Raw genomic sequence first — 16,576 nt, forward strand, 5'->3', positions numbered from 1 at the left:
TCATCCACCCTCACTGCTTTGTCACTATGGAGCTTGTAAACTACCTCAGTGACCTCATCTTGGGTGATGGATGAGTCCACCCCTGCATCCCCAGTCTCTGCTTCCTCAATGGAAGACATGTCAGTGAGTTTAAAGAGATCCTCAAAGTATTCCTTCCACCGTCCGACAACATCCCAAGTCGAGGTCAACAGCTCCCCACTTCCGCTGTAAACAGTGTTGATGTAGAGCTGCTTTCCCCTCCTGAGGCATCGGACGGTTGCCAGAATCTCTTTGGGGCAGACAGATAGTCTTCCGCTATGGTCTCCCCGAACTCTTCCCAGACTCGAGTTTTTGCTTCCACAACTGCTCGCGCTGCAGCACGCTTGACCTGCCAATACCCATCTGCTGCCTTGGGAGTCCTGCAAGCCAACCAAGCCCTGTAGGACTCCTTCAGCTTGACGACATCCCTTACTTCTAGTGTCCACCACCAGGTTCGTGGATTGGCGCCTCGACAGGAAGCACAGACCTTATGCCCACAGTTCCTCACAGCCGCATCAATAATGGACTTACTGTATCATTTGTAATATCACCTGTATGCTGAGTTATTTGTAATTTCAATAATGAAAAAAAATAATTTTGTGTCTGTCCCTACATTCAATAAAAGCACTGTCGCCTCACAGCAAGAAGGTCGCTGGTTCGAGCCTCAGCATGGTCAGTTTCTTTGTGGAGTTTGCATGTTCTCTCCGTGTTTGCGTGGGTTTCTTCTGGGTGCTCTAGTGTCCCCCACAGTCCAAAGACTTGTGGTAAAAGTGAACTGACTAGACTAAAATTGACCACCGTGTATGTGTGTGAATGCTAGATAAGTTGGTGGATTATTCCCCTGTGGCAACAGATGATGAATAAAGGGATTAAGCCAAAGGAAAATGAATGAATAATTGAAAAATTATTGAAAATTGTTAAAATGTGCAGCGTTGGAAGGAGTGATTCTGATTGGCTGTCATTTTTTTATAGCTCGCAAGCCAATAAATAAGGTGATTCCAATTGTCACGATAACCAGCGATCGTTCTCCATAGATCGCAGGTTCCTACACAATAACCATGGACTACACTTCCGCCTTTTCCTGAACTACATATTCAGACATGCACTTCGTCCAGACACCCATGCTCACTCATCTAGACTGATTACACTCGCAACATCTGAGGATTATCAGAGACTGATTGCATTCACTACGTAAGCCACACATTCACCCTTTCAGTGGGCCGAGTCTTGTTTATCTGTTGATGACACTACAACGCGTTCTCCTTGTCTTGTATCTCCGTGTTTAGACCCTAGCCTAGATTATCCTTGTTCTCCTGTTTAGCCACCTGCCTTCTGACCTCCTGCCTGTGTTTGACTACGATTCTGGACTGTCTGTACATACCTGTTTGCACCTGTAATTGACCATTGCTTGCTTGATTACGATTAAACCTGCATATTGGATCCTACCCCAGTTGTGTGTGTCATCTTCCCCGAAGTTACAGGAATAATAACTATAATGAAAACTATATTAACTTCCAAGCCAATGGATGATCCCATACTGTTTTAATAAGCATGCTCTGCAGTTTTGTCATTCTAAAATTCCTAAACTCATTAAAGCTTCACTCTGATTGGCTGGTAATAATTATTATCTCACTTCTGCTAAAAAAAAAATCTGGGGATTCCAATTATATTATAAAATTTCTTTTAGTAATTGAATGTTTTTGTGATAGCTTGTGCTCATGTTGTCAAAACTTTGATTGTTCCTGCATCATTTCTGGAACATTGAGTCATTTACACTCCAAGTTCAGCCTTGATTTAAATTTATGAAAAGTCAATTCAGATATTTTGTTTTTGTTTTCAGTCAGGCTAAAAATGATACAGTTTTATCACAGGGGTTCACAAACTACAGAAGGTTTTAGGAGACCTTTTATGTGTGTACTTTGCAAGATTGTCCAGTATTTGCACCATGGAAATACTATGGTCTTCAAGCTAAAAAATAAAACTATTTTTCTCAGGGTTAATCTTGTGCTGTTTCAGGGCTACGGTGGGAAAGAAAAAGCATATATCGCCACACAGGGTCCGACTGTGAACACAGTGGGGGATTTCTGGAGGATGGTTTGGCAGGAGCGCTGTCCCATTATCGTCATGATTACTAACATTGAAGAAAAAAATGAGGTTTGGCTATATCCACACATATGCCATATGCTCACATGATAAGGATGATTCAAGCTTTCATGCTGAGCTATTAAAAATCCTACAGATATTATGATTGTTCAGATGGATTCCTTCATTAATTGTCAGTTATATGCAAAATTGGATTTACAATAGTTCTTCTAGTCCAACCCCTGCAGCTGTCACTATTCAGTACTGAGCAACAACTCTGGATAATAAATAAAACACTTATTATATTCCCAATTGTCACTTGGAAACTTTAAGCATGTAGCTGTAGTCTAAAAGTTAATAAAGGAAGCATGTTCAGGTGAGTTAAACTCTTTAGTAGCCTTTATCAGTGTAGGCGAATTCCAAGAATCATCAATGGATTTTTTTTTCTGAATGGGATTAAAAACTGTATTAGATTTCACTGCAAATAGAATAACACAGTTCTGTGTGTGTCTTACAGAAATGCACAGAATACTGGCCAGAGGACAGTGTCACCTGTGAGGGTATCGAGATCACTGTCAAACAGGTCATCCAGGCAGATGACTACAGCCTAAGGATTTTCACTGTGAAGGTCTGTCTGAGTTTATAATGCATTCTGTGTTTATGATAAAGGCCTTTGGAAAAAATAGCTGACATTCATAAGTGAAGCAAATGACTGAAGGACTCCTAATGTGTAAGTTTACATGATCTTTTATATCAGCATTGAGTTATAGCAACTGAAAAGAACTTTTCAACAAGTCGATTAGATATTTTGCCCTAGAATGATAATCTGCTCTAATTTATTCAGATTCAGGCCATTCTTAATGCAGGTGACTTTCTTCAGTAGAAGATCGAAGAAGAATTAGCTGTAACTATGGTGGATTGTGATTTTAGAAATATTAGTTAATAGTATGGGGTTAGTATTGTTTATTTATTATTCAATCAAAAATATTTTGTTTTAGAGGAAAATTAGGTACATAGAAATAAAAAATATAAGAACCTTTAATTAAAAAAATTTATGTAAATAGTATCGATTATAAAATATTCTGGATTGCAAAAAAATAAAAATTCATATTACGCAGTTACCGCAATTTTCATTGCACACTCATTTATTTTGCTCTCTGCTTTGCTGTTATTCATTGCACATCTAGAATTTTTGCTTGCGAGCTGAAAAGATTTGAACACATGTATGCTATGGCTACTGGAACTTTGACAGTAAAAAAATGAACAAACAAGCAAAACAAAATGAATACCTGTCGTTGCTGACAATGATAAATTGAGTGAAACAATTTTACACTGTCTGTTTACAACTGGTTGCTTCATCCAGGATAAGCATAAGCATCATTCTGCTGAACAATACAACACACACGACACGTCCTTACTTTTTACTGTTGTAAACTCTATGCATCACAGTGTTTATCAATTTGTATACTCCATTATGCATCAAAAAGCTTGAGCTCCAGACAGTTATAAATGTGCTTGCAGTGGCTGTGGATTAAAGGTAATAATGTAGTAAGTAATGGTCCGTTTCTCACACTGAGGATTTTGATTCACAAAACCTTAATATATCACAATGAAGCATGGGCCTAATTTTATTTTGTCTGTAAGTTTGTTGTCTCTTAAAGTGGCAGTAGCCATTGACTCAAAGGAGGAAACCTGTATCTTTTATGTGTATAGGAAAGACGCATCATGTGAACATTATGGTCTATTGAAACCAATGTGGCACAAGTCTTTGTTAGCATGCCCTGTGGATACCTGAGCAGTTTGGTGAGAAGGGAGTCCTGCAAGAACGCTTTCTTTGTCATTCCAGATGACTTTATTATTACGTTATTTGAGGTTTTGCAGAGATGTATGGATGCAGATCTCCAATGTCATGGCAGTCATACACAATATTAATTCTTCCTCCACTGCACCATGACTTTATATTATTAGTTAGTATATTATTAGTATATTATTTCTGTTAAATGACAAGATTTTAGTCGAAGTAAAGTCAGACCTTACTGTCCTGTTTAAAGAATTAAAAATCAAGGCATGATCATATTTTATTTTGGTAAAATAAGTAATCTGGAGGCCTTTGCCTTTCATATGAGCCACTTCTGATACCAAATGATCAACTAGAAGTCAAGTTATTATTTGTTGTTCCTTAAACTTGCATAGGCGACAAGACTTTAATCAGGTAGTGTGTATTGACAATATTTCAGCACTATTAAATCAGTTTAGAACACATGGAAGACAAGACATGGCTGTATCATTTCTTGCCTTCCCTTTTTGAGTAGTATTCAGTCAGCAAAAGGTGGAATTTAGGAAATACAGATTAAGTGTTCATCACTTTTTTTTTTACAAACATATTTGTCAACTACTATTTGATATGTACACAATATAACTAATAAAAACAGATGTCATGGTTACAGAAAAGTCTATCTGGAGTAAGAGGAGAGGGACAGACAGTGGGAAGTTCAGGTTGAGAGCAGTGTTTTTCAGCTTCTGAGTGTGTTTTCCACTGTTTCCTCTGGAGGCATTGCTGTCATGGCAACAAATATTCTTAGTAATGCAGTGTTTCACATAATTGATATGGAAATGTAGTTAATTACCAAATTTGTGTTATCTTAAAGATTCATTCATTCATTTTCTCTTGGCTTAGTCCCTTTATTCACAAGGGGTCGCCACAGTGGAATGAACCGCCAACTTATCCAGCATATCTTTTACACAGCGGATGTCCTTTCAGCTGCCACCTATCTCTGGGAAACATCCATACACACTCATACACGGTGGTTAATTTGAGTTTATTTAATTTACCTATACCACATGTCTTTGGACTATGAGAGAAACTGACGCAAACACTGGAAAAACATGCAAACTCCACACAGAAATGCCAACTGACCCAGCTGGGACTCAAACCAGCGACCTTCTTGCTGTGAGGCACATTTCTTATTTTAAAGATATATAACAAAAATGTGTGTTTGTCGTTAGTATGGGCGCTCTGTGAATATGTTTACTGGGGCATCACTAGATCTTTTTACTAAGGCACAAGTACAAGTGAAATGCCCCTTTATTGTGTCCCAGTGAAAAATCCTGATGGTGGAGATGAACCTGTATCATTCAGATAATCATTTTTCAGAGTAATATTGCCTTTATCATGTAGTTTGTGCCCCAGTGCTGATGAAAGCTTGGAAATGCTCCTTTATTTGTGCTGATCATGGACAGATGATAATAAAAACATTGGTGAATGTTTGTGTTTGTGTGTGGGTGCATGCAGAGTGAGGGTGAGGAGCGCTCTCTCAGACAGTACTGGTACACGTCCTGGCCAGATCAGAAAACACCAGACAAAGCCCCGCCTCTTCTGGAGCTCGTGCAGGAAGTGGAGGAAGCGAGAAAACAGGCTCCGCCGAACAGTGGCCCTGTCATCGTCCACTGCAGGTAACATTTTTATCTTATGAATTAAAAAAAAGTGAAATAATGAAAAAATAAAATATATATATCGTCACCTTAGAATTATAAGGTTCTATCTGCGTTCTTAATGATTCTGAGATATTGAGCAATGCCATAGAAACACCATGTGTAACATTTGTTTTTTTTTTAAATAAAAAGTCTTACAATGTAAACAACTTACAAAAAAAATCTTATAATGTAAATAAGTTGTCATTTTATAAGAATATGTCACTCACTGTAACTCAATTTTGACAAAAATGTCAGAAAGAACCTTATAATTCTAAGGTGACTATATATATAGTAACACTTCTGAATAGGGACCAATTCTTACTATTAAGAAGTTACTTGCCAATTATTGACATATTGGCTGTTTAGTAGTACTTATAAAACACATATTATCCACTATGTTAACTGTTTATAAGCAAAATTAGGAGTTTATTTAGGCAAAAGTCATAGTTTTTGGAAAAAGTTTTTGGTGTCCCCAGAATGTGTCAGTACAGTTTCAGCTCAAAATACCTATCAGATGATTTCCTATACCTTTCAGAATATAGGAATTTGAGGTCTGAGAACACTCTAGCTTTTTTTGTTGCCTGTGCCTTTAACGCTTATGAGCTGGTTAACCCCGCCCACCATTCCCATGTGCGGATCTCTTTCTATTGCCCTGATGCATGTCTGTTTCTCCTGCTGAATCAGATAAACAGCACAGTGTCAGACACGAATGAAGCAGGTCTTATATTTATGCTACAGTAAGAACTTTCCCAGCAGTTATTTGATGCATTTGTTGCGGAGTTAATTTAAGCTTTTCTGAAACGATGAGTCACACACAAATGCTGAAGCGTCTCCTTTTATAATTGTACTGAGATGCCGCTGTGCTGATGAATTACATAGCAATTTCACTGACTTTATTAAAAACATACACGTTTTATAAACGTTTTAAACTTGTAAAACTCATTCTTAAGCTGCAGCTGATCACAGAGTTGAGTTGAACAGATCTTTTCATCTCAGTTCTTTGAACAGGTCTTGTTTTTTAGATATGATTATACGCGTTATGCAGACATGTTAATACACGTCTGTCAATCAATTCGGTGGGCGGTGAAACTGCACTCCTACATCACGCTGCAGTGGGCCTCAAAATTGGAGGGATTTGGATCCAAAAAAGAGACTTACTTTCTTTATATCTCCCCAATATGACAGTGGACACACTATATCTACACGCGGTTCTGTCCAAACAGCTTCCAAGAGATGATTTTCATCATAGGTGCCGTTTAAAGTCATCCTGCAAATTTATATTAGACATTTTCTCCTAACATCTGTTTTCTCCAAGAATTAGAATAGTACTGATAAAATAGCATCTGCACCAATGCAACAATATTGTGTTTATAGGCACATGCTGGGGTTTAAACGTGCATGTAGTCTCTTTATATGCTTGAGCTTTTTTTTGAAGCTGTGTGAATTCCTATTAGATGATAATAGACTCACGTGACATTGCTTCTTTGTGCTGTTATTATGTGGCAGTGCAAATACTCACATTTGCTTAGTTTTTAATATAAAAGTCTTTAGGATTTACTTATAAGATTAATTACAGTATAATGTGTACTGTCAATCACATACACACAAACTTGTACAGCTATCTTTATGGGGACTTTTTCCATAGATGTAATGACTTTTATTTAATCCTCACAGCAAACAATCTGCATTTTCATTTTCTTAAAATACTTAATTATGTGTGATATATGAGCCATTTTCTTCATGTGGACCAAAAATATTTAATTTATAAAGTCAAAATTTACTGATATCGCTATACTTGTGGGAACATTTAAAAAGTAGGCACATACACGCGCAAACGCACACAGAGCTTTTAAAAAAACATTTCCTCTACTATCAGTGCAGGGATTGGACGCACTGGCTGTTTCATTGCTACCTCCATCTTGTGCCAGCAGCTTAGCAATGAAGGGGTGGTCGACATCCTCAAGACCACAAGCCAGCTACGCTTGGACAGGTATAATATGTTCACCATATTAAACACAATTGGTATCACTTGTGAGCCATTTCTGGGCCTAAAAGTCACAGACCAAATGGCTGTAAAAGCTGCTGGTGTAACATTAGGCACAGAAGCACCGCTACATGCTGTTCTGTGAATGAAATACATTAACTGTTGTTGTGTGTTCAGAGGTGGGATGATCCAGACGGCGGAGCAGTATCAGTTTGTCCATCACGTCCTCAGCCTGTATGAAAGACAGCTCCGGGAGACCTCAGAGGAGTAAAAGCCTCCAGGAGCCCAAAACCTTCACAGAGCAGTTGAGCTTCATCCAACACACGGGGCAGGCACTGACTCTCAGTACCTCAAGTGTCATGTCTTCAAACACAACACCAGTCCTTTCAGATGTTAGATCACACTCCCATCCCTAAAACCTCAATCAAGACGCCAGTCAGCTATTAAAAATACTTTATATTACCACAACAGTAAAAGAGAAGTGGTAGCCAGATATATCACACACAAGTACTGCCCACATAATAACACTCAGCAGTCCGTCAATGGTCAAACACAATGAGGTTTGTATCCTTGTATGAACACAATAACAGACGCCGAGGCCTCCATTTATGACAGAAATCTGACAATAGGTTTAGGGACCTCTTCAACTTCTGAGCCTACAAATACAGCAATTTTACTTTCACTGCTAGGATGTTTTTACACGATTTGTAAAAGAGATTTGTTGCGTGTGTGCGTGTGTGTGTGCATTCACGATACTCAAATGTTGAAAGATGAATCTGAACCGTCAGTATATGTGTGTGTGTTTATGTGTGACACAGAAACCGAAGGAGCGAGGTGATGTTTACTGTGTGTTTAACTCCGGATATGAGGTTGGTCTCTGGACGAGCTTAGCCTACCACATTTAATACAAAATGGCCTTAATATGTGTCTTTCTGTTCGTACCGGGGTCCGTTTGGTTTTTGTATAGCTGTTGTCGGACAGATCTAAAGGCAGCCTGTCAAATTTCTCATTCGCTAAGACTGAGAGAGAGGGACTGAGACTGAACGGTGTACATTTTTCCCTCAACATACCTTTGCCTTCTCGATTGGCGTGCTGTCGGACGCTCTATCGCGCGTTTTAGTTGGACTCAAAAAGCATTGATGCTGCACCTCAAGGTTTTATGTATCAAAATGCCGAAACACTGTATCCAACTAATGTTCAATTTGTAAATCACAGCTTGTACGAAAAGCAGAAATCACAACAATGGGACATATATAGTTGTGATGTTTTTTTGCTGATTTCTCTTTCCTTTATGAGCTTGTTTTACTCTGGTTACATTTAACATTGTTTATATGTGAGTCTGCGTATCTGATTAGTTAAGATGTATAATCAGTATTTGCCTGAGTTGGCAGCTCGTACAGCTTTGCTGAGACTTGCAGTTTGCATGAGCAAGTACATTTTGAACTTCTTTTTAATTATGAGCAAGGAAATGTTTCAGTGAGGAGCAGACATCTGTGTGTGATTATGAGCCGAAGCTTCTGTCGCGGCACAGTTGCTCTCTGCCGTTGGAATAAGCATCCTCAGTCCACAATCTCATCTGATCCAGCTGGAAGTACCGATGCAAGTTCTCCTCTGAATTTCTTTAGACAGGACTGCTACCAAACTTATTGTCTCCGGTTGTTCTCAAACTTAGTCAAATGTCCTCAAAACGTTATTTCCTTCCAGGCAGCTCTGGGCTGATTTTAGGAAGTTTACAGAAGCTTGAAAACTCCTCCTTGTTACACAAGAGATTGTACTGTTTTTTTTTTTCTCTCTCTCGCTCTCTGTATGTGTTGTTAGTTCAAGGCCTCAAGATAGTTTGCCAGGAATGAGAATGACTTTCATTCACATGCTTTAATCGCTGCTGTTACAGTTTTTTTTTTTTTTATCGCAGAACTGCTTTCGTGTTTTAGTTGGTACTGAGCAAGTGGATTTTATTCTTTGTTTTTATTGAACTGACATATTTTAGTCCTATTTATTGAAAAAGTTTTGTCTTTATGTTTTTGTGCTGTTATTACACTGCCAAAGACTGTAGTGACCGGTTCATACCGCAAAACCTGAACAATCCTAATTCTGTATCTGCAAACTTTGAAAACCGTAAGACCAACCTGTGGATTTGTGTACATGTACGAAACCAGCATTTGTATATTTTTAACCAGTTTTAAAGCAAAGAAACTAAATTCACTGAGTAAAACCTGTTTCCTTACTATACCTAGCCTTTCTTTTGACAGTTTGTCACCTTCTCCAACTATATATAGTTTATTATCTAATATTTTATATCATTTTCACTTGCTTTGCACAGAATAATCAGTATAAACTTGTAAAATACTTGAAGTTGGAAGGACTTCATAAACAATATCTAAAATCAAAATCTACATTGAGTTTTAATTACACTGTAAAAAATAAATCCGTAAAATTTACGATAAAAAAACGGCAGCTGTGGTTGCCAGTACTTTACCGTTAAAAGCACGGTACAAACCGTAAAAGTTATTTAACACTAAAAAAACAACTAAAAAGATCCAAATTAATGTCAACCAAATGCATAAAAAGGTATGTGCCATGCAGGGAATTCAGGGAAAGTCGATTTACGGTTATTCGCTGTATATATTGAGGAAACATACCGTTAACCAGGTTACGGATTTGTACTGTAGCATTTTTACAGTTTTTTACCGTTGAAATCACGGCCATTTTTTACAGTGTATATACTTTCCACTTAAATGTACAATACCATTCAAAAGGTTAGGGTCAGTAAATTGTTTGCAATGTTTTTAAAAAGAAATCTCTTCTGTTCACCAAAGCTGCATTTATTTGATCAAAAATGCAGTAAAAACAGAAATACTGTGAAAATGTAGTATAGAAGTTTTCTAATTTATTGCAATCCCAGCTTCACAATCGTTCAGAAAGCTTTCTGATATTTGGTGCTCAAGAAACATTTATTGTTATTATCAATATCTTAATTTACTGTGATTGTTAATAGATTGACAGATTTGTCAAAAAGTCCTATACTTGGAGGGGGAAAACAGTTAGCTCTACACCCAACATGTTCAAAATACTTATTTAAAATGGGCTGAACAACACAATTCTTGAGATTTCATTGGGACAACTTATTTTTTTATGTTTAATTCACATAAATTTGTTTAAAGTGTTAAGTTAACCTAATCGATTTGTGTTGGGACAACATGAAAGAATTGTGTGGAACCCTGCATTTTTTACAGTGAAAGTGTAAAAGTCCATACATAAGAAAGGTCAGGGCCGTACACTGTTAAAAAAAAATAAAGAAAGAAAGTCTGCTAATTAAACTCCCTTAAGTGAGAATAATTTCTTACTTTAATTGGGTTTTACATTTGGATCTATATTCAAATGTTAATGTTTGGCTATAGTTTAGATTTTATGATAACAATCAAAGCAGAAGACAAAGAAAGCTTTATTTACAATCTAATGCGAAGATGAAAACTCAATAAAGATGTAACAATGTTACGTTGTATTACCATTTAATGTCTAAGTATTAAGATGACATTTTTCTTAATGTATTACTTTAATTTTTAATATGATTGTTTTGCTTGTTTTTGTGGCCACTTAGCAACAACCACATAAAAACAGAGTTTCCTACAATTCTATTGAGTATATTTTTTAACATTTTAAAAGAACTGAACAACGAAAAAAGTATTAATTTAACTCTTACTAATACCATTTTGTGGAACTAGTTTCTCTATTAAACATGCCTTGCTTCCAGCCAGACAGCTGAACTTTCCCCCTTCCCAATATCTTCTTCTTAATTTAATTCCCCGTTTCCGACTGTGTTTAAATTCACAATTTCTTTCTCTTAACATGAAGGTGATACAAACTGATATTATAAGGTTCAAATGAGTGAGGAAACAGGTTTTTATTCACAATTATCAATTTACTCCTTTCAGAGAATTTTAAAAACATGCTTGATCTACAGCTTTGTCATTTACCACAGAAAATATTCACCACTCATCACTGTGTCTCTTACAAACACACAAACAAAAATATCATCGTTTTGTGTAAATCATAGACAGAGTCCCTTAGAATCGACAATCTATCCATCAGTGACTGGTAAAGCCTGTAAAGCTCATTCCCTTTCACTTCTATTTTCTGTGGTAATCACTATAATGCTGTGGAAAGTTGTGTACATTTACTCAAACCTGAATATTCCTTTGATGAATCACTTTTAAAGTGTTGAACCAAATCTCTGTGTGTCGGTTACATGCTGTTTGTTGCCCTGATGCCTGTTTACTGTTTTCCGCACACTATCTACCGGGAACCCCTTCTAAAAGTTTCCAAAATCACCAAACTCTTCATTTTCAGGACTATACTGGCTATTATCCAGTTAGTTTATCCACTCAGAGGAAATTCAATTGACAAAACACTTGTTGGACATGACAATAGATTTGCAAACGTGCAGGTCAATTGTTCGACAAATAAGTCCTGTTTTCATTGACTAATTTATTACTTTGATGCATGCAACAGTTTGGATCGGGGTCAACTAAAATGATTTCATGTAAGCGGAAGGGTTATTTGAGTCGTCCAAAGTTATCCATCTTTTTCTGTATGTGCCTGATGCATTTCAAATTATCGGTCGCACTTCAGGTTGGAGGAACTTCCATTCAAAAGAACTGAAACTAAGTATATTTAGTATTACAATTATATCTGTGGCCAAAGCTATTTTGAATTCAGTGTTTTGCTTCTCTATATTTCTGTATGTATTCCCATACATATCAGTAACATTTAATTTACAGTTGAAGTAAGAATTATTAGCCCCCCTGAATTATTGTTTCCCTAATTTCTGTTTAACAGAGAGAAGATCCACACATTTCCAAACATAATAGTTTTATTAACTCATTTCTAATCACTGAATTATTTTATCTTTGTCATGATGACAGTAAATAATATTTGACTAGATATTTTTCAAAACACTTCTATACAGCTTAAAGTGACATTTAATGGCTTACCTAGGTTAACTAGGCAGGTTAGGGTAATTAGGCAAGTTATTGTATAACGATGGTTTGTTCTGTAGACTATCGAAAAATTATATAGCTTAAATGGGCTAATAATTTTGTCCTTAAAATGTTTTTTAAAAAATTTAAAACTGCTTTTATTCTAGCTGAAATAAAACAAATAATATTTTCTCCAGAAGAAAACATACTATTAGACATACTGTGAAAATTTCCTTGCTCTGTTAAACATCATTTGAGAAATATTTAGAAAAGAAAAAAAATCAAATGGGGGCTAATAATTCTGACATTAACTGTTTATGACATTATTGTAGAAATGTTTGTTTTGATTTTCGGGGTTATAAATAAAGTAAAATGTGACCCTGGACCACAATACAATAGCCAACAGTTTTAACAATAGTCAAAAATATACATTGTAATACACTATGTAAACACTGTATTGGTGAAAGCACTTAGTGAATTTGCTAAATATATCAAAACGTAATATTTAATTAGTCATATGAACTGCTTAGACATAATTCAGACAATTTTATATGTGATTTTCTCAGGATTTAGACTTTTGGAACCCTCACTTACTAACAAACCATACATTAATGCAAAGCTTATTTTATTGACGAATACAGCTCAGTTTACTTCAACTAACACTTATGACTGTTGTTTTTTTTTTTTATATATATAACATGTTAATTCTAATAAATTGGCTTTAATTATTTGATTGATGATTTAAGGAGAATGATGCCGCCTATACCCCGTTTAAAAAAAAAAAAACATTTCTCTATATTTCTAACACTGAAGTTACTCTTCCTGCAATGCGTCATGGATTGTCAGAAAAAGGCGGATAGTTCATATAGAGTGATAGAAGGGCCAATTTTGTGGTTGATATTTGTCATCCCCCTCCTCTAGCCAACTGCCCACTCGCTCTCAGTCGGACCCCATTTCCTTGAGAACATGCCATCTGCCGTGCCAGTCTGCGATGCCAGAGAAGAGTAACAGACACACAGGCACCAGCAAACAACTATATATCTTTATATCATACACACAAATTAGATCCCTGGCCAAATTAGTTCATCTCCATCCATGTAACAGTGATTTTAATATATTTAAAAGAGTGTGTGTCGTTTTATGTTTCAATGGAAATTACCTGAATCATCACCAATGACTCACTACCAGCATAGTATGTCTTTATGCACTATACTGTACAAAGCTAAAACAAGCACAAAGATGAAATACTGATTTTTGAATGTGAATGCAGAGGCCTGAGCCTCGGCTGTCTTAATCGCTCAAATATTTCAATGCCACCTGAGTATTTGACCTTTTGCTTCTACATTTCACTGGGGATATTTTCGAGAAACCATATGTTGATCAGTGTTTTAAGATTTTTATGCTTTATTTATTGTCCTGTGGTTTTGGTTTAAATGTTTTGGCACTGACCCCTCGATCTCAAAAAATGGAAGAAAAAAAAAGAAGAAAAGAAGAAGAAATGTTTTGCTTTAATTTTGATCCTGTTCTATAGTGAATTAGATGTGGTTTGAAAAATACAATTTGCCTCATTGCTTTCGTATTGTTCTTCTGCTGTTAAAATCCAAATAGAATGTAACATGACTAAGTTTACAATATCATGGCTTGTATTATTGGTATAAGCTTTAATTTTTAAATAAAAATTCCTTCTGTTAATCAGGACAATGGGTGATTGAACTTTGATTGACATTGAGTTTTGTCTGTCATCTCAAACAGTTATACAGTAATATAAACAACATAGACCTGCATTAAAAAGAAAAAAAGAGTGATTTGGGAGACTCCAGAATTTGTGCAAGACTGCTGTAAAAAAAAAAAAAAAAAAAAAAAAAAAAAATATATATATATATATATATATATATATATATATATATATATATATATATATATATATATATATATAAACTCACCGGCTGCTTTATTAGGTCCAACTGCTCATTAACGGAAATTTCTAATCAGCCAATAACATGACAGCAATTTACTGCATTTAGGCATGTAGACATGGTCAAGACGATCTGCTGCAGTTCAAACTGAGCATCAGAATGGGGAAGAAAGGTGATTTAACCCTTTCAGGCTCAAATTAAATTTTAGAAACAGCAAAGCCTATGGTTTAACTGTTGCAAATCAGCAACGCCTGCCTGGAAAGGGTTAAGTGACTTTGAACATGGCATGGTTGTTGGTGCCAGATGGGCTGGTCTGAGTATTTCAGAAATTGCTGATCTACTAGGATTTTATTGCACAACCATCTCTAGGGTTTACAGAGAATGGTCAGAAAAAGAAAATATCCAGTTAGTGTCAGTTCTGTGGGCAAAAATGCCTTGATGATACCAGAAGTCAGGGGAGAATGGCCAGACTGGTTTGAGCTGATAGAAAGGCAACAGTAACTCAAACAACCACTCATCACAACCGAGGTATGCAGAAGAGCATCTCTGAAAGCACAACATGTCGAACCTTAAGGCAGATGGGCTACAGCAGCAGAAGACATTGAGTTAACTGTACTTAAATGGCCTCCACAGTCATTAGATCTCAATCCTATAGAGCACCTTTGGGATGTGGTTAAATGGGAGATGTGCATCATGGATGTGTTTTCTTCTAAAGGCAGTCGGTCAATCAAAAAATCAGATGTTTGGTCAATCAATTAATCATTCAATCAGTTAATCAACCTTGTCTATAGTTTTCTAAACTAGTTTAAAAACCTGGCATTGTGTGCTACAATAACCTAGTTCTTTGATGATTTCCTTTGTTCCTCTTTTTAAGTCAAGTGGATAAAAACATCTGCTAAATGCATTAATGTAAACATATCTGTATAATCGCTGCACATCAGTGCAGTCACACTCCTCCACTTTTGGGCTGTGTAAAACTGAACAGTGAAACTTATTAAATGTCATTCAATTAATTTAGTTCACTTTACTTAAATATCAAGAAAGATTCATTATAGTTATGTTAACTCTTTTCTCTGACCCTAAACAGAGTAGACGCAGATTTCCAGCATGTTTTTCATCAGACTGTATAATAAATGTTGATATTGAGCACTATTCGCCAATACAGAGATGATCTGTTTTGTTGGGGTTGAAAGGTTTCTATGATGAAGTTTAACCTTGTAGTGGAGACATGTTATGTTCATGCAAATTAGTTTGTTCGATATTTCAGTTAAACTGTAATGAGCTGTGCACACGCTCATGACAATATATATATATATATATATATATATATATATATATATATATATATATATATATATATATATATATATATATATATATATATATTAATACGAAATAAAATTAATTTTTAATGAAGTAATGAGTTGCGACTAAAGTGTTTATAGTAATCAGAATAGAATTTGCTTCACAGTGTCTTTACACTACTGCTGTATTCTTTTTTAAAGGTCTTAATTCTCCATGAATTAACTGTCTTACCATTAGGCTTGTTATTAGAAACATTTCAGATAACACCAATGGGAGTGGCTATCCAGAAGGTAATATTTATTGTATGGTGCTGTCAACGAGTTCGAACTATTTTGATGGAAAATTGCATTTTGCCCTTTATTAACCTATTAAGGTTTCATATGTGTATTTATAGCCTAAACATCTCTTTAAAAATGTAAATTACAGTCATAAGTACAGGTTAAATGAGCTTGTACTTGGTTATACTGTATAACATCACATTCTCATTAAATGTTGCTGATTAGACTATCTGAAATGTATCTAAATACATTTGCAAAAAAAAAAAAAAACTATTGAGAATGAAAGTTATATATTTAAATAGGTAATGTACATAGCCTACTTACCACAGTTACAAAAAATGTGATATTGAAATTTTGACATTGGTCAATTTTGACACATGTCCATTTAGTTATTAGAGTGCCAGTTTGGTTGATGCCGCTAGAGGGCTCTAGTCGTCGTTAGAAGTGTCCTGATGACAGACTGCAGACCAATAAATGGAGGTAAACAATAATGTAATAAGCAATAATGTTGATACCAAATTATGAAAAAAATCAAGTAGGCCT

The 16,576-nt window shown here is 35.8% G+C and overlaps 2 protein-coding genes across 4 annotated transcripts in view; both read left to right on the forward strand.

The window, feature by feature from the left end:
* Nucleotides 1–14,235, forward strand: part of ptpn5 (protein tyrosine phosphatase non-receptor type 5) — a 36,714-nt gene extending 22,479 nt beyond the window's left edge. For both annotated transcript variants that reach the window (XM_009303373.4, XM_682870.7), the window contains exons 11-15: nucleotides 2,035–2,172; nucleotides 2,618–2,728; nucleotides 5,393–5,553; nucleotides 7,451–7,564; nucleotides 7,736–14,235. In XM_009303373.4, the coding sequence (XP_009301648.1) occupies nucleotides 2,035–2,172; nucleotides 2,618–2,728; nucleotides 5,393–5,553; nucleotides 7,451–7,564; nucleotides 7,736–7,829 (618 nt within the window). In that variant the 3' untranslated portion in view covers nucleotides 7,830–14,235. The remainder of the gene's footprint in view (nucleotides 1–2,034; nucleotides 2,173–2,617; nucleotides 2,729–5,392; nucleotides 5,554–7,450; nucleotides 7,565–7,735) is intronic.
* esyt2b (extended synaptotagmin-like protein 2b) overlaps nucleotides 1–16,576 on the forward strand; it is an 860,030-nt gene that overhangs the window by 304,054 nt on the left and 539,400 nt on the right. The window lies entirely within an intron of this gene.

Source organism: Danio rerio, chromosome 7 (genome assembly GCF_049306965.1).
Source record: "Danio rerio strain Tuebingen ecotype United States chromosome 7, GRCz12tu, whole genome shotgun sequence".
NCBI lineage: Eukaryota > Metazoa > Chordata > Actinopteri > Cypriniformes > Danionidae > Danio > Danio rerio.